We start from the raw sequence: 25,871 nt of genomic DNA on the forward strand, positions 1-25,871 counted from the left end.
TGAAGACCTTTCTAGAGGAAGATCATGAACCACAATTTGAAAATCACAGATTCACAAGAATTTGCCAATGGAGGGATTCTTTCAGCCAGGAAGCAACTCAAAAGAGACTTCCTATTTTCACCAACGCAATACAACCACTTTCTATTTACTGCCAATCAGGCACTGCCCTGTGCTCTGCACATACATTATCTCTAAACTAGGTTTTATCTCCTACGTACAGTGCAGAAAAATATCTTCTATATTTTTCCCTCGTGAAATCTATCATTAGGTTTGAATAATCTGTACTTTCTACATATACTGTAGTAAAATAAAGATGACCCACATACTTGAAAAACTCATGTTCACACATAAAGCAAGTACATCTTTCATAAGCAGAATTTGGTCTTTGACATATCACCCAAGAAATAGGATTTTAAGGTATTTTACAGTGGTGCTCCCAGTTAGGGGAAAAGGCAGAGCCTCACCACAACAGGTGACTTTGCTAACTAGCAATCATAGAATAAAGCACAGGCCCAGCAGAACCCTATTCCCCGCAGACCTGGCCAACCAATCCTTCCCCTTTTCTGACAAACTGAAGAGGCCCTGTAAAAACCCAGTCAGACACTGAGGACTGAATTAGATTTTCCTCATCTACATGGAACTACAGTCTGCACCTAAACATCTCCTTCCCACCTACATCGACTTCCTTCTTTCACCTAAATGTCATATTTTCTCTATTCCCCACCTTTCTCATCCATCCTAACCCCACCCCCCATTTTCCAGGTCACCTCTAAGCAGGTCAGTTGTGTTGTGGTCTGGCAACAGAAGGGTCAGCCAGCTGAGTCCCCGGTAATTGTGTTGTGATGGCAAAACAAACGGAACCCTCTTCCCCACCCTAGCATGTTCTAGTATACAGGTCTCAAAGTTTAAAGTTCAGGGCTCTCTGACTTTCAAACAGAGATCAGCAATACACCCCCATGAAAGGGAAACTGAATACTCTAGTACCTTGGAATAACCACTTACCATCCCTCCAACATCTCTCACCAAGGGTCCTGAGAAGGTCCTTTCCAACCCTGTAGACTGACTAAGCCAAAGGAAAACAAGGTCTACTAGAACAAAATAATGGTTTTTTATCTTTGAGAAAGGAGTTCCCCTTAACCCACACCATAAAATAACATATAAAGCTATAATGCAACATTCAGGCATTCCACTATGCCTACAAGTTACAGATTGCTTCTATGTATACTTCCTACTTGGTCAATGTAAAATATATGAAAACAAAGCAAGAACATAAAATCACAGGATCAGGAAAGACACCACATTTAATTTATCTTTCAAATTATTTTCCAAGAGATATTCTATAATGTAACAATATCAGATTCCCTTTAAGTCCAGTGACATGCCAATCATTTTAAGAGACTGAGTACCAACAGAAAATCATTCAAATACCTACTTTCCAGATCCATCTATTCTCTAGAGAAAGAGAAAATCTGTATCAAGATGGATCCACTGACTAATGTAATGAAACCAAGATACACTTGTTGCTAATGTCAGCATTTCTGACTTTACCAACTGGGAGTAGTGGAAAATAAACTATCACTCACTCAATATCTACTTCAAAGATTCCTAATCTCTATTCTCTGTTACTGAACAGAAAAAAAATATTTATGGTCAAGTAACCATAAATGAAACCACTGCAATTGTACATGCACACCCTGTATATGTTTCCCTAATAATAAACACACAAACACACTATGGAAATGTATTTTATGAATTTGCCTTGCCATTTAACTGACTTTAAATACTGAAGTTCCCTATGGTTAAAACCATGTAAAAGAGATCATCTTGAAGGGAAAAGAAAAATCCATGAAGTTCACGGCCGACATCCCAGAAAAAATGATTAAATGCCAAGAGAAAAATAGAACTTAAGATGATAAATTGATACCAAAAATAAAAAGGTTATAATAACTGAGGTACCTTTTAGCACTAGTTGACAATTTAGCAGCGGTTTTGCTGGATATTTTTCCCTCCTTTTTCTTGGGCTGAACTTGTTCTCTTTCTGGTTCTTGCTGAACACTTTCACGTTGATCTCCATCGGAACTTCCTCCACTAGTGCTTGGACTGTCATCAACTCTTTGTGCCTCAGTGGACATTTTAGATCCTGGATTAAAGAATCAAAAATCACTTATTTAGCTGTACTACAGTAAGCTACCTCCAGAACACAGAGAATGAGCCTCAAAGTAAAACAAGTAAATCTCAATATAAAATGGATTAAATTAGTCATTTACAAAACAATGCAGCTTTGGGAGTTGCTAAAACTTTTCCTTCATCCATTCAAAATGTACTGTAAAACGAAAACATACAAAATTTATACATGAAATGTTCATAGCAACATTATTCATAATAACCAAAACTGGAAACTCAAATATCCACTAACAAATGAATGGATAAACAAAATATAGTAGTATATTCACATAATGTACTGTTAGCCATAAAAAAGAATGAAGTACTGTGTCTACGTGCTACAAAATGGATGAACCTTGAAACATTCTGGTAAGTGAAAGAAGCCAGCCACAAAGGACCACAAACTGTTTGACTATTTATATGAAATGTCCTGAATAGGCAAATCCATAAACATAAAATTCAGTAGTGAACCTCACGCCTGTAATCCCCAATGTTTTGGGAAGCCCAGGCAGCACCAGCCTGGACAATGTAGCGGGACTCGATCTCTACAAAAAATAAAAATATGATTGATACCACTGCATTCCAGCCTGAGTGACAGAGTAAGACCCTGTCTCAAAAAAAAAAAAAAATTTAATAAAAAAATAAAATGGGTAAGTGGTTGCCAGGGAGTGAGGGGAGAGTAGTGAAGAGTGACTGCTAATGGGTATGATGCTTCCCTGTGGGGTGATAAAAATGTTCTTAAATTAGATAATGATAATCTTGTACAATTCTAATAATAAATATTCTAAGAACTACAGAGTTGTACATTTTTAAAGAGTAAATTTTATAGTATGTGAATTACATATCAATAATGTTGTTACAGAAAATAAGAAAAAAATGATTAAGGGTCTACTCTCTACCAGGCGCTGTGCTAAGCCCTTTGGTCCCACAACTGTGAAAAACCTGGACTAGCCAACTTGCTAAGTACTAAAACAAAGGTTAGTACAAATAGTTGTGGGAACAGAAAAATGGGAGGACACTTTCAAATCCCTATTCAATCAATACATCCTCAGGGCTGGGCTAAGGTTATAATTCTCCAAACTAGTAAGTTGTTATAAGTAACCTTTGTGATAACAGAAGAACACAGAGGCCTGCATGACTGCATGATTCTAAATAAAAACTGAACCATAAGACAGCATTCAGCTATACACTAAAGCAACCATATTTCACAAGAGATGGAGACACTGAAGATTTTTGGTTTTTTTTCCCCCACAGTCTGGCTAAAATATCCCTCAAGGCTTTCAAATTCCCTTTGCTCTGAGTTCAGGCTCCCCAAGCAGTTCTGATTACCAGCTCAATTTCCTCAATACCTTGATATTTAGGTAGCTGTTATAATCTAGACAGCAGACACAAACAATTCCAGTAAGTGAAAAGGAGTATCTCTTCTCAACTGTCATTCTATCATAATCAATTTCTGAGTTTGATGACTACGAATACATCCCTTATGAGCTGACTAGCTTAAAGTGTTCTGACAAATCCAGAACTGAACCAACAAAACCCATGCCCAGACTCTAAAAGGCCTTGTGCTCACCATGGTTTTGTCACCTAATAATCACTTTCAGCACTGTATAGCTATCTTCTCAGACACCTCTTTAAAAACAAAATACCTATACTTAACAAGTACCATTAACAGCAAAAAATATACCTTTAAAAATTATAGGTACATTGAACAAATTCCTTTTGAAATGGATCCTTTTGATTACTCTTAATCAAATTACAATTTGAAATAAAACTGTTTCTGATATGATCAAGAATAAGAATAGGTAAAGATACCTCAAATAAAGCAAAATTTTTTAATTACTATAATTTAGTCCAAATGGATAGCTATTTGACACTGATGAAAATTCATCATTACTAAAGATTTAACTTGTAGCTTGCTCTAAGCCAAAGCAATGTTGTAACACCGATCTTTAATGGACTGAAATTTTTGTAAGACAAACCAAAAAGCACTGCAAAAGAATGGAAGCATCAGGAAGCACAGAGCCACAGAGTCAACAGAAAATAGTGAATCCTTTCACTGACACACCACACACACCACCACCAGCACCCCTTCAACCCCAACAGCTCCCCATGTCAAACAAAAACAGATCTGCCCCAACAGCTCTGAAACATACTAACGGAAAAGCTGACTACTTCTCTACCTATTCTATAAATGAAGAGCACCAGTCTTCACAGCTGTGACATCTTTTATGAGCACTAGTCACTTAATAGAATACTGAAATTTTATATCAGTATGTTTCACATCTAGCTCTAAAAGTCGTAACATATTTATTGCTTTTTTATTTCACTCTAAATTCTCACTCTTCGATTTAATATTTTTTTCACCTTACTTCTTTCAGTTAAAATATATCAGACGTTTAAAACCTTGTAAGTATGTACATAATGGCATATCAGATAGGGCGGCATGCATGACAGTGAAAAAGAGAACAATCCTCAGGGAAAGGTGCTCAGATATAGCAAAATGCTGCCAGCAATACCTTAAGAAATGTGAAATGAGTGAGAAATCAGTTTATACATTTTAAAAGAGGAGCAATCCATTCCATGACAAATATATGGGAACCTCAATGAAATAATATTCCCTATACTGAGGCTGCAGCTTCAGTTTAATAAACTATTATTTAATAAACTATGCTGAGAGTTTCAGTTGTGTATCACATTAGTTATAAAGCCACACATTCTTCTCAATATTCTTATTTATGTGCATTTACATACTATCGAATGCCACAGTTATATAATTACTTAAAAAGATTACTCAATGATGTGATCTGAGCCATTATCTGAAACCCAAATTTCTACTGCCGAATATCAGAGGAAGATTAAAGTACAAATTAGTCTCACTAGAGAACTAATAAAAATATTATTAGAAATTCCCCAATAGAGGTGTAATTTCTGGTTTCACATTAAGGAAAAGAATTATTCCCACTTTTGACTTAAGACATATTTCATCCAAATGTTAACCTACAAATGATAAATCCATCTGAGGCCACTGATAGCCACTATAGGAACTTTTAGAAATAACGTTTTCACATCTCTTTTTCAAATATCAATAACAAAAGGAATTTCTCCTGGGTTTGTTTTATGAATGCTTGATTACAGAAAAAGTATAGAAAAAAATTATTGTACCACTCAGGTGCAACGAATTTTTATGAAGAAAAAGTAGTCCATAAATCAATTTAATTAGTCATAAGTGTAAACTTGATGTCTTGTCTCTCTAAAGTATACATGAATAAAAATTCCTGAATTAAAATCCTTTAAACATTATCTTCTAAATTAGCATTTTAAAATTAATTCCTAAATAGCTAATCTGATCAGATTATCTCACCTACAGGGAAGATAAACTTAAATCCCAGGGTTATAAACAGCTACTCTCCAATGATACTTTCAAAGATACTGAGAGATATAAATATGCTTACTTCATAACTCAAAGTAAAACTTAATTTTTAACCATAAAATAGGTAGTCCTTCCTAAAACTATATTAAGAGGCTTACATATTGTTACTTCTTCAACACAAACTGTCTAAGCATGTATTAGCTATGTACCCTATGTCGTAATTACAGTCCTGGAAATTAGCAACATACAGTGAATGAAACTCACATGTTCCATAAAAATGAAATGATTTGGCTTGAAATATTACTGACTACATAAAGGCAACTATAGTCATTCCATAAATCCAGCCTACTATCCAGGTAAGCCTTATAACAGTATCTACTAGTATAAAACTGCAAAACCAAGTGTTCATTTAAGCTTTTATAACAGGAAAGCGTTTAATTCTGTCATATATGTCTTGCTGTCTTCCTACTCATGTTTCTATACTTTTCTAAAATGTAAAATAAATACATAGTATATGCACACAGCAATATCCAGCTTTAAATTTAACTGCAAAGACATTTATGCAGAAAATAACAGTGGAACACCTGATTTGGGGGTAAAAGGTGCTGCAGGGGAAAGAGAATGGGGTATGGCATTATATGAAAACACTCTATTTCAGCGTCAGCCCACATACAGAACTCCAAAGAGCCAAGGAGCATCCAAATTGCCGTAGTAAAGGCAAATATTTAGATTCACAAAGTCCAGACTGAATTATCACATATCTAGAAACATACTTTTTTAAAGAAATCAGGGATTAAAAACTAAGAAGAGCGTAAAATCTTTTAGAACCGCGAGATACTTTGAGGGTAAACCCTAGCACTTCCTTTCGTACTTTTAAATGAAAATATTTTAGTAGACTCTCAAGAATACACAATACAAAACGATGAATCTTGAAAACATGCAAATGGGTCTAACAGCCACCGAGCACAGGATGATGTCTTTCTAAAGCGGCCTTAATTTCCTTAAGGGAAGATGGATTGGACATTTCTGGTTGGTCGTGGGGGAAAAAAGCCACACGAACCCACGCTTTATCTTCATTAGAAATGGTAAAGGGCAAAAAGATCAAAACATTATGAGAGAGAGCGGAGAAAAGAGGGGGAGAAGTGGGGTGGGGGGGGGAAGGGGGAGAGGACAGAGGGAATCCAGTTTCAAACCAGGCCAGTGGGGGCTGTAGAGAAGAGACCAGAGAAAAATGGGCTTCGGTTCCAAACTGTGACAAGCGCCAGGCATCACAAAAGACCAATACAACACACACCCCTCACCAGGACACACATAAATATACCCCACAAGGTCTTCTCGGGGCAGGCCACCGGGGTGCGGCGGCGAAGGAGCCAAACCCGGCACTCGCCAGGAGACACACCATGTGCAGCAATTATGCAATTAGGGAAAATAGCAAAAGATCAAGCCGGGCACTTTCCACTGTGACATTTATCCTGTACTTTTGCAAAGACTTAGTTCCAGGATGCGGCTAGGAGAAGGAAGGCGCTGGGAGGGTGGCGAAGGATGGGGAACTGAGAACGGAAGGGGGTAGAAAGAGGACAGGGAGAGAAGAGGCAGAAGAGGGGGATGGGAAGAAGGGGGAGGGGTAGAAAGGGCGAGAAACGGGGGCAGGAGGCTCGTGGGAGGGGGCATAGGGAACCGGGCACGGGGAGCGAGGAAGGAGGGAACTAGGGCACGAGCGGTGTAAGCGGAGACCTGCGACGCAGAGGGGAGGTCGGGGGAGTGAGGAGGACGCCAGCGAGAGGGAGGACGCCCGAGGAGGGGAGGCACCGGCGCAGCCCGAGCGAATACCTGAGAGGGGGTGTCCGTGCAGGTCGCAGGCTCGAGCCGAAGCCCGGGGAGAGAGCTGCCCAGGCGCGAGGGGGAGGGAGACTGGGGAGGCCCCAGGGACGGGATGTCCCCTGCGGACCGTCTAGTCACCGAAAGCCGGACCCACGCACCACGCACCCGACCACGCCTGTCCCCGCCGCGCTCGCGCCCGCCCGGACTCACCCTCAGCGCCGCCGCTGCCGCCGCCCCCGGCCGTTCCAGCTCCGGCTCCTGAGGCTGCTGCCCGCGGCTGTCGCTGTAGCTGCCCCTGAGTCCTGGAAAGTGAAGCCACCACCTCCGGGAGCCGCCGCCGCCCGGCCGTCCGCGCGCGCACCCGCGAGTGCGCGTGCCTGCGCGCCCGCCCGGGAGAGACCGCGAGAGCGCGAGCCCCACGTCGGCCGTGCGGCGCCGCGCGCCTCCCTCCTCCCCCCGCCCCTCCTCCTCCGGCGCGCGGCCGCGAGGGGGCGGGGGCGGGCGCGCGCCCGGGCGGGCTGCCCCGCCGGTTGGGAGAGGGGGTGGGGAGGCGGCGCGGTAAAGTAAAGTGACAGCTGGGTCCCGCGCGCAGACCGGGCTCTGACGGGGGTGGGCGAGGGGCGTCCCACGGGGAAGGAACAACAAGGACGGGGAGAAGTAGGGGAAACCGAGGCTGACGGGGTGGCTTGAGGGGAGGGGACGCGAGGACCTTGACGGGCACGAGCATTAAAGGGAAACGCCGGCTGGGGTTTAGGGGTTACCCCAAGGCGGTGCAGGCAGTGGGGCGAGGAGGCCTTTTACCCCCATCCACCGCAGCCCTTGACTTCACGCTCGCGTCGAAGCTTTCGCAAAGTAGCTACGGGGACTGACCCTGTTGACACACTAACCCAAACTCGCAGACGCGTGGGGCCCGCATGTACCCAAGACAGGAAAACTTCACGTTGGCCTGGAAAGTTCGTCCAGGCTAAGCCTGACTCTTCACCAGACACTGCAGCACGAAGGCCCGTCTGCCTTTTGGCTCGCCCTGGCCCAGAATGCACACCAGCCGGTAGAGAGGAGCTTCGGGCCGTTTAGCCCTGGGGTATTGAAGAGAGGGGTGGGGGTACAGGGTGCACCACTGTCAGAGCGAGTGGGAAGCTGCCTTCATGCCCGGTTGAAGGATATGGGAACAGTAGCAGTGCTGTAGGTGGCCTGAGGGAACATTAGGTTCCGTTGTACTTCTCAACCCAAATAACCGTTTAAAAAAAAACAAACAAACAAACAAAAAAAACCACGTACCTGCTTTTCAAACTGAGCTTCCACGAAATTTCTCCCACCCCCAGCTCCAGCCTCACTTACCAACGGAGTGCTGGGTCGTTGGCAACGGGGTGTCCAGGGATGCAGCAAAGTTAACTTCGATCTTTGTGGAGGAAAGGATTGGAAGACCTTTCACTGCTTAATTGCTGAAATTATGGTTGCTACAGTACTTCATTTGACTGTAGATGTTTTAACTGCTATTTACTAAGTTCCAAATGGGTTTAATACAAATCAGTTACCCTTTTCATTTATTCAAGGAATATTTATTGATACCAGGCACTGTCTAGGTGGTAGGTATATGACATTGAATAAAAGAAAAAAATCTTTGTCCTCAGAACTTCCCTATCTCTGAACCTTCTCTATTGTACACTCAGCATCATATTCATCAGCAGATTCTGTTGACTCTGCTTTCACAAATATATGGTGAAAATGTCCAGTCCGTCTCACTCCCCTCCCCACTGCTAATGTCCTGGGTCTAAGCCATCATCTCTCAATAATTATCTCCTACCTGATCTTTCTACCTCCCACTCTCCGCCTCCTCCCTCCCCCACACCTACACACAGCCGACTGTCCTTTAAAACAAAGATTAGATTATGTCTCTCTTCTCAGAAATTCCAGTGGCTTCCCATCATAGAGCAACAGCCAAAGTGCAGAATATGGATACATGGCCTGCATGATATGCCCACCATTCCCAGCCAGGATTCCCCTGACCTCAAGCTGTGCGATTTCACTCCATCCTCGTCTCCTTCCAGCCACACGGGCCTTGCAGTTATGGACACAGCAAGCATTTCTCAACCTCAAGACCTGTGTACTTACTATTTCCTATCTCTAGAACATTCTTTCCTCCCACTCCTCCCCTAGAACTTCCTATCCAGATCCTCTGCTTTTTCTCCATGATCACCACCTGACATAATACATTTTTTTACTTATTTATTAGTTTCCCCCTTCTTCTGCTTTCTTTTTCCTCCCTCTCCCAGCCCTCCCACGTAAAACCACCTTGAGAAAAAGGATTTCGTCGTCTGGGGTTCAGTGCTGTATATATTCAATAGATAATGACTGAGTGAAAGAAATTGGTCTCTTTCAGTTGATGACACAATGGGTATTGTTCTAATTTCTTCAATAATTAGTACTTACCGTGTTCTTAATTTGTGCTAGGCAGCATGCTAAGCACTTTAGTTATACTAGGTCACAACCACCACACAGGTTGGTTTTATCCAATCAGCCCCACTGTACAGATGAGACTACTGAGGTACGGAGGGATTAAGTCACTCACCTACAGTCACATAGCTAGTGAGGAGCAGAGCTGGGACTTGAAATCAGCAGTTTGGCTCTGGAGTCTGTGAACTTAAGAACACTTTACCATGAGTCTGGTGTTACAAACGTAAATATTTATTTGATTTTCTCTATTTCTCTCTTCTGCCACGCAAACTTGGTCTCCAAGACAAATAGCTCACCTTCCTTATATTTTCTGCTCTGGTCCATCAGTCTGTCATCATGAATTCACTCCTTTCTTACATTTCTTATTTCTGATCATTAATTTAGAGCCTGCATTTTTCCCCGTGCAACTGGCAAATGGGAATGTTTTTTGAAGGGTCCTTCTTAAAACGTTGTTACTGCCAACTTCGTGAGTAAGTAGAGCCACAGTTAGTTTTCCAGTTTGACTGGATGGGTAATAGAAAAGACCTCTCTCAGGGGAACTGGGCTGAATTTTAGCAGAAGCATTATACTGGTAGAGCCTTGCTACTTGTTTAGGCAACTTCTGTTCTTGTTAGGCACCCAATTATCAGGGGTTATTACATATTTATATTATACCCTTTGAAAGAAACATTATATTAGCTCAGGTTTTCCAAAGAATGTGATAGAAAACAATGATCTATTGCATACTGTCTGGCTTGAGGGAGGCTGTAGTCATCCCGAATGTTTTGGATACTTAAGGGCAACAGTGGTGTAGGAAATTTGAAATTCCATTAGAACTGCAACCCCATTACCTACTTAGTTTAGTACCAATGCAAAGGTACAACCAGGTGCTTTAAAAAAATGTTTGTTTCATAAATAAATAAATGAAATTCTAGCAGGGAATAGAAGTGTACTGAGGACAAATTCCCCTGACTTCCCCATTTGTTCAGGAACTGCTAACTGGACCACTATGTATGATCGTATATTTTGTACACTGCAAAATATCAGGGGGTGCCATTCATGTAAATTAAGATGCAAACATAGAAGTGTGGCTGTTCCTCTCACCCCAGACGTTGCCTGAGTATGGTAATCAGTCTCTAAGGTGTCCCACTGATCCCTGCCTCTTGGTATTCACACCCTTGTGTAATCCCCTCTATGTCATGCTAGGGTTGGTGTAATGCTGTGAGAAGTGAGGGTATGTCACTTCCAAGATTAGTTTAGGGCTTCCATCTTGGTTGCGCACACGCTGATACTCTCTCTCTCTCTCTCTCTTTGCTGTCACTGACTCTGGGGAAAGCTAGCTGCCATATTGTGAGCAGCCCTGTGGAGAGGCCCATGTGACTAAAAAATAAGACCTGCTAACATCCACATGTGTAAGCTTTAAAGCAGATCCTTCAGCCTTAGCTAAGCCTTCAGGTATTGAAGCCCTGATCAACATCTTAACTGCAAACTCTTGAAAGACCTTGAGCCAGAAACACCCAGCTAAGCCACTCTGGAATCTGGAGATAATGTTTGTTGTTTTCAGTCACTAAGTTTTAAGGGTAATTTGTTATGCATCAATAGATGATTACTACACCATGCTCTCTGCTCACTAATGATGAAGTTCCCCCTCAAGTCCTCCATGTATCAAGGAGGTTGCTGTCATGGTAGTTCTTCCAGGGCGAGGAGTCCCACTAACTCCTGAAATGGACTATTGCATCTAACTTCCCAGTAACTACAAACATAGAGGTTTAAGGAGGTACTGAGACATAAGTAAAGGATCTCAAGAGACAGCACAGGCCAGGAAAAAAAAGAAAAGTGGTTCTGAGGGGCTGTCTTTAGATACCACAAGAGTAAGAAAGGAAGAACTGGAGGAACTGGCTCTGGAGAGGACTAACCAAACAGAAAGGAAAGAATCGGAGATTTGTTGAGCAATGAGATTGTAGTTGAGGTTTTCTTTGTTGTAGTTATTATAATGCTATTAGTACAATAAATAAAAATATGGAGAAACCTCAGAAAGAAACAGACAGAAAAGCCTTGCCCTGGTTGGCGCCTTTCCTGGGCATTGCAGAGATGCTTTGGAACTGAGCTATCTTGTTTCTAGATCCTGGTTCTGCTGCTGCTTATGTGACCATGAGCAAGTGGCTTAACTTCTTACTGCCTCAGAGTTCTCCCCTACAAATGGGGCTTATTTGAATGGCCAATTCTTATATAGGGTCAGAGGGAAGATTGAATGAGTTAATGTATGTATGCAACTTGAATAGACTTGAAGCAAAGTAAGTACAATAGAAGTGTGAGCTACTAGTCTTCCTGGTGCTTTGATAAGTGGGAGATCATCTCACCCTCAAGTCTAGGTGCAATTCTCTCACTTGAGTTTGCCACTTTCTCTTCCAAATATTCTTCTAGGTCAGCCACACAGCATGTCTCCCTGTACCTTACACTGTTTAAAAGCCTGCACTCTTTACTTTGCTGTGAACTTCTGAAGGGCATACATCATGCCTTATTTATCTCCACATGTACACATTAGTAAAAAGAAGAATCATCCCTGAAGGGTTGGTTGAATTAATAAATATACCTGCTTTTTCAGCTGCCATTTCCCCAGACTACAGAATTGTGGAGATGGGTGTAACTGTTTCACATCATTCATATCAACAACCATTTCAAAGAATACATAAGCTCTTTACTATTTTTTATGAATTCAGAAAGTATACTAATGAATATTTTCCAGTATTTCTTGAACCCTCTGGCTTTCTCTGCAGCCTCTATAAAGAAAAAACGTGGAATCTTTTTAAATATGACCAAATGAGAAAACATTTTTCTTTTTTATTTTTTAGATGGACTCTTCTTGCTCTGTTGCCCAGGCTGAAATCCAGTGGTACAATCCCAGCTCACTGCAGCCTCCGCCTCCCGGGTTCAAGTGATTTTCCTGCCTCAGCCTCCTGAGTAGCTGGGACTACAGGCGCCTACCACCATGCCCAACTAACTTTTGCATTTTTAGCAGTGACAGAGTTTCACCATGTTAGGTTTCACTAGTTCAAACTCCTGACCTCAAGTAATCCTCCCATCTCAGCCTCCCAAAGTGCTGGGATTACAGGTGTGAGCTACCGTGTCCGGTCTGAAAAAACTTTTTTTTTTTTTTTTGGCTGTTGTTATCTTATTGCTTTTATTTTCTTTCACATGCATCTTAGTACTACCTTCTATACTAGGAAGTGCACAATTTTTAAATAACAGCTTTATTGAGATATAATTCACAAACCATACAGTTCACCAATTTAAAGTATATAATTCAATGATTTTTAGTACACCTACATATTAAGAGGAAGGCATAACTTATATGAATGGAGAAGAATAAAGACTCTTTTCTCTTTTGCTTTCTATTCTGTCTTTCTTTTGACCAGGACTTACTATGAGGACTCTGTAGGTAAGCCATTTGTTTAAAGTCTCTGGGTTTAATATGCAAACCAGGGTCAAATGAAAAACCAGCACCATCAGAGAAGCCAAGTGTCAAGGCCCCCAGTTGATGATTTATCTTACTAGCCTAGTTCTAGTCAGGTTGTATCCTTAGATTCTGGGGGAGTTGATCATAATCTCAAAAGACACAATTCCAAATGCCATAATCCCCAACATCCTAAAAGACCAAAATCTCTAAAGTCCAAAATCCTGAAAATCACAATCCAGAAAGATCAAAATCTCAAGAATATAATTCTGAAAAAAAAAACATATTTATTTACATTTTAAAAGGGGATTTATTTGAGAAACATAAAAATACAACAAAGCACTTCCTAGGCCAGTTTACACAATAAAATAGGCAATAATACATATTTTTGCAACACTCAGGTATACTAATGACAGTCACATGAGTATCACCGTTATGAGCAGATGAGCCATATTCATAAATAAATAGGTCAAAGAAGGGAATGTGTAAACATATCACTATGGTTGGTAAGTGATTGCACCCAGCTTTATTATTGTGGTCATACTGAAATACCATGAGAAATACCTAAATCTTTTGAAGAAATCAATCAAAAACCTCAGTGGGTCACCACCACATATGCAGTTGCCCAAAGAGCTGAGATCTGGGGCAATTTTACTTTTTGCAAATCAAATGTACAAAAAAAGGCATCTCTTCATTTATTAAGGAAGTTTCAATGTTTTTACATACATGAGCAATGCTTACATACAAATCATTTTTGTGGTAATTCACTCTCATGGAGTCAAATTTGCAAAAGATGCATAAAACAAATTAGAACTCTCTAAAAGTCTCTACACAATTTAAACCTCCACTATTGGAAATGATGCCAAGATGAAATACATAGCATAGCAAATTGTTAAAAAAAAAAAAAAAAGTTGACAATTTAAAATAGTAGGGGAAAAAACTGAAAAAAAGAAGAAAGAGGCAGTGGCTCACCCATACCAGCTACTCAGGGGGCTGAGGTGAGAGGATTGCTTGAGCCCAGGAAGTCAAAGAAAATTCAACATATGAAACAGTATATTACAGGGATAGATTATAGGTAATTGCACAGATATAGTCCCAGAAAACCTGGCTGACTTTCACAATCATTAACTATAGTTTGAAGTCTTGCATCACAACGAATAGCTGCTTTTTTTTTTTTTTTGACATAGCTCTCCTCTAAAAATACATTGACAATCATTTTCTATGTGGCCCTGCTCTTTTGAAATTCTTCTGTTATTTTATATACACCAACACGAGCACTTGTTACTACATTTTCCCATCTTGTGTCTAAGGATGTTGATCTTTGAGGGCTTCAACATTTGGGATTATGGCATTTGGGATTGTGTCTTTCTGGATCATGATCCAAACCCAAACATCAGCATTCCCCCTTGTATTGGCTGAGTCCTCCAGGAGGTAGGCACCAAGATGCAGTTAGATGTGCAAGAAATGTATGTATTTATATACGAATGATAAAGGGGAAAGGGAGCAGGAGTAGGCAGGGAAATCCTTCAGGCTATGATACAGGTTTGATACCTGTGAAAAGAGAGAAAGGAGGAAGAAGTTTGTAGGAGGAGCCTCATGCTGAAGTGCAGTGCTGAGGAAGTCTTGTCCAGCCTAACAAAATTCCAGTGCAAAGATTGCCTGTAAGCATTGGGCAGAAATTGCCAGTTTCTACTGCTCCCATCATGGCTGGGATGCCTAGGGAGAGCATGTCATTGGCTGGGATGCCTAGGGAGAGCATGTCCTTGGTTCAAAAGCTAAAATGGGTCCTGAGGGCACTGAGAGCTGCCAGTTGGCAGCAGCTAACTTGGACTCCTCACAGTGGATAGGCAAATCTTTTTCTTAAAGTGTGATCCAAGCCATGCATTTCCATTCCTCTTGCACCTTTGTCATCAGAACTGCACGTTCACAAACATAGTTTCACACTCTACTTCTATCTATCTTGGACTTGCTAACCGGGATGAGTTTCACTCATGTCATTGCTCGCCATCTCTGCTTTAACCTAGCTTCTGAGCTTTGAGCTTCTGACTATAGCTAATATCCTGCCTCTAATTCTTCCATTTGCTTAATAGTTGATATGTTCAATCCTGTACCAGGCTCAACTTTCATTAGACTAGCCTCAGAGAGCCAAAATAAATACCTGAATTCTTCTTCAGAGGCTTAGAGTGAGTAGAGTATTAGCTTTCTCATTAATTCCTGTCATTTCTCTGTTGTACAGGCAAGAGAAAGAAGCCCACTGCAATATACTGTGAAGAATACATAAGAAGTCAAACTGTTGACCTCTTTTCCCCCAGCCCGTTCCAAAACTACATCCCTAAGGAGTTGTGCACCTCTAGGGAAAGTTCAGATGAAAGAGCTAATTCCCATTGATCTCTCTTCTTGTTCGGAGTGGAGGAAAAACATATACCGTCCCTTCCATCAATCCTCAGCGTAACTTTTCCAGGGACACTGGTAACAAGCTACTTTTACCTCAGAAGTTGGAGAGTGTCAGTTGACTCACATTGTGTATGTGTAAATATCTTTATTCAATGTATATACAATGTATTCTTAATTTGACTCTCAAAGTTTATAATTAGCATTGAATGAGTATGAAACATTGTTTTCCAAATATTGTCAGCAAGCTATTGAATATTTTGTTCCTGATTTATGAATGAGATTTTCATCAGCAGAAACTTATGACAAATGACCAATTACATTGTCACTGCTAAGTTTCAAGAGCATTTCTTTCAGTTATACTATTTAGAGTATAAACATCATACTGAATTATTATTAAACTCCACTCAAAATTTTTAATTAAGCCATCCACATCACATAAGTCTTTTCCCTTCCCCTTCTGTGAACCTTTTTTTTTCAGACAGGGTCTCAGTCTGTCACCCAGGTTGGTGTGCAGTGGTGCGATCTTGGCTCATTGCAACCTCCGCCCCCTGAGTTCAAGTGATTCTCCTGCCTCAGCCTGCTGGGACTATAGGTGTGCACCACCACTCCCAGGTAATTTTTGTATTTTTTGGTAAAGATGGGGTTTCCCTGTATTTGGCCAGGCTGGTCTCAAACTCCTGACCTCAAGTGTTCTGCCCACCTTGGCCTCCCATAGTTCTGGGATTACAGGCATGAGCCACTGCACCTGGCCTCCATAAACCATTTTTTAATCTGTTATTTTTATTTTCCGCTTTCTCTGCTCTTAACCCTCAGTCACAGAATCATATTGCAGGGAGGGCAGATAGGGGAAAAAGAAAAAGGAAAGGCTACAGCTTGAGTCTAATTTGTCTCAATCTAGGATTCAGAATGTCAGGTATGTACTGAGGGTGGTAGAGCAAGCTCTTAGGGTGGAGTGGCATATTTAAATGAGGAGCCAAGCATTGTCCGGAGAAAAAGGATCCTAAGGAAAAAGAGGTTGGAGGCATAGAAGATTGCTTAAGGATGAGGAGCATATCACTGGATATAGGCAATTTTAGGCATGTCATAAAATCTGTTGCTTTCTGATTATTCCAATTCAACCCCTGTAGACTTTTATGGTCCAAGGGGAAGAAGGTCTATGACTAAGGACTAACAGCCATATGCCCACAAAATCTGTTTGACAATTGCACAGTGTAACACAAAAAAGGGAAGAAGCCAGGCATTGCCATGTTGAGGGAACTGACAGAGAGTGGGAATTAGCCCCAGCACTATCAGTGGCTTGGTTGGTGATGCAGCTTGGAGGCATTGGTGCAGAACTATTTGGGGCCGATCAGTTGGGGGTGAGATAGGCCCCTTTTAGCCAGTGGTAGAGAACAGATTACTTCTAGGGATTTCACAGGCTTTTGAGGCTTCAGAAAATGCCGCCACTTCTGGGAGCAAGAAGTGGAAAAAAGGAAAGGGGCTGTTTTATAAGCTCATATGAGAGTATATCTGGTGACTCCCAGGGGTGATGATATGGAGTTCTCTGAAGGACGTCAAAGCTCTGACAGCAGCGGAAAGAACCTTGCAGGATGTCAAATCCAACCATCATCAAATTTAGAATTCCTTCTTTAAAAAATTACTTCAATACCTCCAGTGACAGGGACTGTCTACCTCTCCTAATAGCCGATTCCATCTTTGGGTAGCTTTGACTTTCTTCACCCCAAAATTGCCTCCCAATTCTTCCCTTGATATGCTTTTGAGGTTACAGAACACTGCCAACAGCCTTCTTCAGGAAAGCTTTTATTATTTAAAAATGTTGACTATGCCTCTTTAGTTGGTTCCTCCCTGAATTAATATCTCCTTTTTCTTCATTTGTCCCTCATGTGACATGGGTTTGTGTTTCCTCGCCATTTAAGGCACTCTCTTCCAAATGTACTCTAATTTGTCTATGTTTCTCCTAAAATATGGTGTCAGGAACTGAACACAGTATTCCAGGAGAAGTCAGATCAGCTGAGAGCTGAAGGAAGCTACTTGTCACTAGTTATCCCCATCCCAGGAATCTTCCATTCCCAGCTGCTGAATGTAATATAAATTCCCATGCTGCATGGGGATATTGCTTTTCAACCACATATTAGGTTAGCGTCAAAGAATAAAAAGAAATACAAGAGACCCACAAGTTCAGAAAACAATCTTGACTTATCAATTCACAGCATTCTAAATCCTTATGTTTCAAATTAGCATGCACCCAGCACTCCTAAGGCTTGTAGGAAATAACATTGTCACCTTTAAAGAATAGTCATAAATTTTATGTCTTTCACAAACTCCTGGTTGGTTCTCTTAGAAATGTGTGTTTAGGGAGAAAAACAAAGGTATTGATGATAGGTCAGAATTATGTTCTTTGATGTCCTGAGAATGTGGGAACTTATCTCCCACAGAATTCAGGTGGGTTTTTTATTTGTTTCTGAAATTATATCATGTTTCCACTTTGGTAGTAAAAAACAATAAATTGATTTCTTTTGGAAATTGTCTACCAGGGCTTTATCTACAGCATACACACAACAGCAGATTATTAGTCTTTTTTTTTTTTTAATGAGACAAGATCTAAGTCTTTTGCCTAGACTGCAGTGGAGTGGGGTGAACATGGCTCACTGCAGCCTCAACCTCCTGGGCTCAAGCAGTCCTCCTGCCTCAGCCTTCCAAGTAGCTGGGACCACAGGTGTGTGCTATCACACCTGGCTAATTTTGAAATTTTTTGTAGAGACAGGATCTTGCTATGTCTCCCAGACTGGTTGAATTCCTGGGCTCAAGCTTTTCTCTGGCCTTAGCATCCCAAAACAGACATGGGAGTGATTGGGATTATAGGCATGAACCACCATGCTTAGCCAGTATTTTCTTTTCAATAACAATTTATTTTTTTACAGCAAGAAAACTTTGTTATATAAATGCCTTAACATTGTATCTAGAAACTGTCAGAGTCATGAAAAATAATTAATCCAAGCATGGTTGAATATGTAGTACAACTTCATTACATTTTCACTACTAATGGTTTGTTTACTAAACTTTTTCCCTCCACTCCACATCTCAGATTAAACATTCTCAACAGGTCCCATCTTATTATGTTTTTTTTCTACTTGCTGAGTTATACATAAACATGCCCTTTTTTGTGTCATATTTCTAAACACTAGGCTGCTTTACACCTTTTTGCCTTTGGATATTGTTGTGGGAGTCTCTTTTGAGTAAAAAACCACTCTAAAAGTTGATGGTTTAAACAACAATCATTGATTTTGCCCATGAATCCACAATTTGATCAGGGCTTAGTGGAAGTGGCTTATCTCTGCTCCACATAGTGTCACCTGGAACAGTGTGACAGAGGCTGGAAGACCTTTTTTCAAGATGGTTCATTCACATGGCTGGCAAGTTGGTGTTGGCTGTCAGTTAGGATCTCAATAGGAATTGTGGGTGAGGTCCTCAGTTCCTCCCCACCAGGACTTTCCATGGGCTGCTTGGCTTCCACACGGCATAATGGTTGGGTTCCAAAAACAAGCATCCCAAGAAAACCAGACAGAAGATAGATAGCCTTTTCTCATCTAGCCATGTAAGTCACATGGTGTCACTTCTCCACATTGTACTCATGGAAGTATCCTAACAAGGAAAAGGGAATTGGAATTCACTTCTTAATAGGGAAGTGGAAAGTTTCTAGAAGGTTTTGTGGGAGTAGAGATATTGTTGCAGCCATTTTTGGAAAATATAGCCTGCCACAGATAAGTTTTTCCCTTGGCTTTGAATCCCCTTTCTGTCTTTGTTCTCTAGGAAACTCGGTTTATCCCTTAGTGCTCTGCTCAGACACTGCGTTCTTTGTGAAACATTTTTCCAACAAAGAGTTAATCACCATCTCTGCTGTGTCACCTATGTGCTTCATATATACCTCTATTATTCCCTATTACACAATGTCTTGCAATTACTTATTAATGTCTAACTTGCCCATTAGCCTATAGCTCTTCAAGTGCCAGCACTGCAAACACTGTTTGCTGGCCCTCCATTAGCCATTACCAATATGCTCCGTCCTAGGTGGTGATCTCCTGGCAGTCCTAAGGCCACCTTCCACTCCCATAGATATCATTTCCATTCTACAGCTGAGTTCTGCCCTTAGAGCCAGCTTAGTAAGGCCCCTAATCTAGGACTCATGCTTTACACCTTTGCTGCGGACTAGACACACACCAGTAACAGATTACTAGCTGGAAGCATGTTAGAAATGCAGACTCTCAGGCCTTACCTCAGACCTACAAACCTACATTTTAACAAGATCCCCAGTGATTCATTTGCTTATTAAAGTTTGAGAAACGTTGCTTTTCGCTCTCCTCTGAGGAGTGGTGGGCCTAGCTGATGTGCCCATCTGGAGCCCAAGCCACTGCTTCTAGAGCATGCTTCAGGTAAACAGGACTATGGAATTTTCCAGATGGCTCTGAGAGAGATTTTCCTAGCAACTGCTTGGACTTCTCTATGTTTATTCTCCTGAAAGGAGACAGTTTTACTGGTGTGCACAGCTCTGTGTTGAAGGGGTGGCCAAGAGGAAGCTGTTTGTGATGGGGCTAGGGTAGGAAGGGTTGGAACTTGTACCTGTGGGCCAGGATGTACACACACACACACACACACACACACATACACACTAGCACATGAGGCTACTGGTGTAAGACAGGGTTGGGGGTAGGAAGAGAAGAGAGTAGTTTGTGGCTGGGATTTCTATTTGTACCTTTGCCCCGGGCCCCAAAATAGTTAGGGGGCAAACTAACAGAGATACTCACTTTTACAGTCTTTCTGGTGGAATTTTGATAGAGATTGATTGCAATGAGTTTATAGATCAACGTGAAAAGAATAGCTATTTTGACAATATTGAGTCTTTCAATCTGTGAATATGAAATCTCTTTCCTTTTAGGTCTTCTTCAATTTTTTTCAAAGATGTTTTATAATTGTCAGTTGTAAACTCTTGTATTTCTTCTGTATTTCATTGTCTTCACCGTCATTGTGAAGGAAATGTTTTCTTAATTTCCATTTCTGATTGTTCATTATTACATAGAAATACAATTAATTTTTGTCTATTGATCTTATACCTGTGCTAAAGTCTTTTATTAATAGTTTTAGTAAAATTCCTTTGAATTTTCATATAGCACAACATTATATAAAGAGGCAGTTTTACTTCTTTCTTTCCAATCTAATGTCCTTAATTTAAAAACAAAATTTTTATAGCATTAGCTGTAGAAACTTCAGCACAAGATAGAATAAAAGTGGTGAAAGCAGATAGCTTTGCCTTGTTCCTGATCTTAGAAAGAAAGGATCCAGCCTTTCAGCATTAAGAATGATGTTAGCTGTGGCTTTTTATAGATGCTCTTTATCGGGTTGAGGAAGTTCTATTGTTAGTTTGAGAGTTTTTATTATGAATGGGTGTTGAATTTTTTCAAATGCTTTTTCTGCATGTATTGAAATGATCATGTGGTTTTTGTTCTTTATTATATTAATCTAATACATCTTAATTCTTTCTTTCTTTTTTTTTTATACTTACTTTCAGGAACTTTTAGGGCTTCCTGAGGTTCAAAGCCAAAAATTGTTAAAGTTTCACTTCCTCTGTTTGTCCTAGAGGAAACTAATTTTCTGCTCTGAAATAAAATAATTGGATTGTCATGAGTTACTCCCAGTCTCCTGCTGGAATGAGTCTAGTTGCTCTCCCTCTCTTGAGCTTTAACTTATCTCAAGACTTTGTTGCAATAGTCTAAAAAGAATTAGATTTCCAAGGAAAAAGTTGATATAAATTGATAGAAAACTTAAGCAATCAGGTAAAACCTACCTTCACACCACTTCTTTCTTTTTCTTTTTCTTTCTTTTTTTTTGAGACGGAGTCTCGTCCTGCCACCCAGGCTGGAGTGCAGTGGTGCAATCTCTGCTCACTACAACCTCTGCCTCCTGGGTTCAAACGCTTCTCCTGCCTCAGCCTCCCTAGTAGCTGGGATTACAGGCACCCACCACCATGCCCAGCTATTTTTTGTATTTTTAGCAGAGACAGGGTTTCATCGTGTTAGCCAGGCTGGTCTCACTCCTGACCTCGTGAGCCACCTGCCTTGGCCTCCCATAGTGCTGGGATTACAGGCGTGAGCTGCCGCACCCAGCCACCACCTCTTTCTTTGCCATTCTTTTTGCAAATCACCTGGGAGCAAGCGAAACATAAGTCTCCAGATATTGCTGATCTAGAAATTAGTGGTAGAAATATAATTGAGAACTGGAGGAGAGAGATAATGTGGTATTGATAAGGATTCTAGAAAGAATGTGGTTAGGTGAGCACTTTAATAAACAAAACTCAGATTCTTTGTCCTGATAACTTCAAATATTTACTGAGTGCTCACTGTGTATTTGAACTGTTCAAAGGATGTTAAATTTTTGAGGTGAGTATTATCACTTAGATATCACAACAATTTTTGAGGTATTATCATTGCCCTGTTTTAAAGAAGAAGAAACTGAGGCACAGATTCATTGGGCACTTTGTCCAATAACACACATCTGGGAAGTGGTGGAGCCAGTGTGTGAGCCAAGACAAAGTGACTCCATAATCTATGTGCCTAATCATTCTGTTATATCAGAGCAGGAGCAATATTAATAGTGGGTTCCAGTGCTTTGCAGCTTACATAGGGGTAAAAATTCTACCTTTCATATACAAAATTAGATTTCACCCTTGACTACTGTGTCTGATGCCTACCATTAAAATCAATCCTTTGAGTTCAGCATCTTAAGTACCACACGTGTATGTGTGTATGTAATAAAGCAAACGATTCATTTAAAATGAGCAAAGGATTTGAACAGGTACTTCAGAAAAAAAGCTATATGAATGGAAGTAAAAAGTACGTGAAAAGATGCTTATCATTAGTTGTCACAGAAATGCAAACTAAAATCATAATGAGATACTATGACACGTTTACTCAAATGGCTAAAATCGAAAAGGTTGACAATACTAAGTGGAAGGGAGAATGTTGAACAACTGGAGCTCATACATCATTGGTGGGAATATAAAATGATTTCATTCATTTTATAAAATATAAAATGAATATAAAACTAACAATTTGGATAATTGTTAGTTTTTTTATAAAGTTAAACATAATTTTACAGCGTGACCCAGTAATTCTACTCAAAGGTTTTTACCAAAGAGAAATGACAATATATGCCAAAGAAAAATTGTACACAATGGCAATGACAGCTCTGTTTATAATAGTTGCAAACTGGACACAAACTAAATGTCCATCTACAGGAGGATGATTAGCCAAACTGTGGTATATCCATACATGCAACATCGTGAATGAACTTCAAAAGCCTTATATTGAGGGGGGAAAAGCTGGACACAAAAAGTACCCATGATATGATTTCATTTATATGAAATTCTAGAGCTGGCAAAATTTACCTGTGAAGCCATCCCTGTCTGAATGTGACCATAAGCAGATCAGTAGTTGTTTGGGGTTAGGAGGTCAGTTGTGGGGTGAGTTTCACTGCAACGAACCAAGAGGAAACTTTCTGGGGTAATGAGGAATGGTATATGTCTTGATTGCAGAGGTATTTGCACAGATGTATATTGTCAAAAGCCTTTGCACTTTACACTTAATATGGGTAAATTTTACTGTATATAAATTATTCTTTGAAAAAGATTTAAAAAGAAAAAGTTCTGGGTGCAGTGGTTCATGCCTGTAATCCCAATACTTTGGGAGACCAAGGTGAAAGGATCACTTGAGGCCAGGAGTTCGAGACCAGCCTGGGCAACATAGTGCGACTCAGTTTCTACAAACAAACAAAACAAAACAAAACAAGAAAAATTATATACAGGAGAGATACAAAAAAGATTTTCCTGGTGATTTTTTTTGCTTTTGTTTGTTATTATTTGTCATTTTTTTTGTTCACCCAAAAGGCAGAACAGAAATGTATGTATGGGAAGAAAGAAAAAAACAAAAGGTGTGGTTTCTGAGATGCATTGCTCCAGAAGGAACTTTGGGTGACCTCACATTCTGGGGACATCCTTTGGGTGACTAGATGGCTGGAAGGAGAGGAACAGGTGCTGAAGAGTGGGTGAGACAGAGGGAGGTGGGAATGGAGGGCGGTGAAGACAGGCTGCCTGGTATACAGTTGCCCCGATGGTGTCTGGCTGAGAGCAGTCCATTCTATTGTTACATTTCCACTGTAATTACTTTGTCTTTAGTTTTTTCAATTTGTTGGACTTAACTCTTCTAAAAGGAGGGAGAAAGAATGTCAGGAGAAAATAAAAATATGCAGTGGGATAGGATGAGGGGCCAGAAACATTCAGACAGTGATTGCTTAATTATGCTGTAACCAATTTACTGCTGAGAAAGAGAAGAACGGGAAAGCCCTTAAAGGAGTAGAAAGGACAGGCTGGGCTGGTCCTGAAGCCAGGGAAGCTGATGTACCTCCATGGCTTAATCTTGTCTTTTTCTTTTTTGGGGGTGGGGGGGTCAGGGATGGAGTCTCGTTCTGTTGCACAGGCTGGAGTGCAATGGCATAATTTCGGCTCATTGCAACCTCTGCCTCCCCGGTTCAAGCAATTCTCGAGACTCAGCCTCCTGAGTAGCTGGGATTACAGGTGCCCGCCACCACACCTGGCTAATTTTTGTATTTTTAGTAGAGACGGGGTTTCACCTCGTTGGCCAGGCTGGTCTTGAACTCCTGACCTCAGGTGATCTTCCCACCTTGGCCTCCCATAGTGCTGGGATTACAGGTGTGAGCCACTACGCCCAGCCTCTTTATTTATTTATTTATTTATTTATTTATTTATGGGTGTCAAATAGCTCTTAGAAGGGCTGTACCTTAGTTTATTTAATTTAGCATGTAAATTTTATATAACAACCTATAGCAATGATTTTGAAACTTAAATTTGCATAAGACTCTTGTGTTGAAATGCAGACTCGTGGACTCCCTTCCTTAGACTCTGATTCAGTGGGTTTAGGATCTGCATTTTATCCTCCATGGTTTGTACACTCTGTCTCCATGGACTACATCCAGAGAAATACTGTCCTAGAATATCACAGTTGAGAAAGAGAAAGCATAATTTTGATGACCATATTCACACCAAGAAAAGAAATACAGAAGTGACCAAAAGAAATCTTAGATTAAGAAAAACATTAGTATTTATTTCAGTAAGATATTTGTGTGGTGTGTGTGTGTGTGTGTGTGCGCGTGTGTGTGTGTGTTTAGTAAGAGAGAGCTAAGAGACCTAAATAAGGTATTAGGTAGGAGGTTTGGGGCCTTCTGATGTAGTGGCTTGCAACTTATCACCCTGACCCAGACCTGGTTTTAAGGAATCTTCTCTTTACTAGTGTATGCCTCAAATTCTCTTTTTCAAAGCCCATCAAATCAGTAGCAAACGTGAAACATTTGCTGGCCTGTCCACCTAATCCATCGCAGTATAATACAAAGAGATACAAAGGGATTGGGGTGGATAAAGGGAATCAATACCTGTTTCCTGTTCTTTACCTTAAGATCCTTTGTCTGGTTTCGGTGTGTCTTCAACAGAATAGGAAACGTAGCTCAAATTCCCAATCAAAATCAGATAAAACATAGGTGATAAGATATTGTGTCTCTCCTTTTAGCAGATAAGAAATTTGAATTATAAAGGGACCAAACTGTCGGAGCCCGCTGCAATTTTTTAGTTACTAGACGTTTTTGTGAGCTTCATAGTCATTTATAAACCTAATCATAAGATATTTAGAGACAAAGCCAATATTACGACAATAGAAATTAAGGCAATTGAACAAAAAATCTGATTCTCCCCAAATTACAGCTAATCCTATATACCTTACAATGTGGATTGTAAAAATTTAGGTATGATATCAAAGTCACTGCTTAGTAACATACCTAAGCCATTCCTTCAAAATGGTCATTTAGTGAAAGAGAATAAAGCCCTTTTCTTAGCCTTTGTATAGAAATGCATTTGGTATTAGATTTGATAGGAGACCCTAAGGTGGCAAAAGAAAGTCTATTTACTGCAATCTAATAAAGCTTGTGCACTCACCTCATAGCCTTCCTTTCCCACCTGCAAATAAGCACCATCACTTAAGTGTGGTCAGTGTTGGCTTCCTTTCATTTTGTTTGTCATTGTAAAGCAAGTGTTGTTCCCCAAAATTGTTCTCCATAAAAGAGGGAGTTGCCAAATAACTAAGTCCTTACAGTCTTTGTCTTATTACGGGGCTCTCTCTT

At 40.6% G+C, this 25,871-nt stretch overlaps 1 protein-coding gene across 3 annotated transcripts in view; it reads right to left on the reverse strand.

Annotated features, from left to right (window-relative positions):
- UBE2E2 (ubiquitin conjugating enzyme E2 E2) overlaps positions 1-7,810 on the reverse strand; it is a 389,996-nt gene extending 382,186 nt beyond the window's left edge. The window contains exons 1-2 of one of the 3 annotated variants that reach the window (XM_054479774.2): positions 7,565-7,810; positions 1,957-2,140 (exon numbers count right to left, since the gene is read on the reverse strand). In XM_054479774.2, coding sequence (XP_054335749.1) covers positions 1,957-2,132 — 176 coding nt within the window. In that variant the 5' untranslated portion in view covers positions 2,133-2,140; positions 7,565-7,810. Of the gene's footprint in view, positions 1-1,956; positions 2,141-7,363; positions 7,513-7,564 lie in introns of those variants that run through there. The other 2 variants (XM_054479776.2, XM_054479778.2) reach the window with 2 other exon arrangements.
- Positions 7,811-25,871: the final 18,061 nt, after the last annotated feature.

This window comes from Pongo pygmaeus, chromosome 2, assembly GCF_028885625.2.
Source record: "Pongo pygmaeus isolate AG05252 chromosome 2, NHGRI_mPonPyg2-v2.0_pri, whole genome shotgun sequence".
Classification (NCBI taxonomy): Eukaryota; Metazoa; Chordata; class Mammalia; order Primates; family Hominidae; genus Pongo; species Pongo pygmaeus.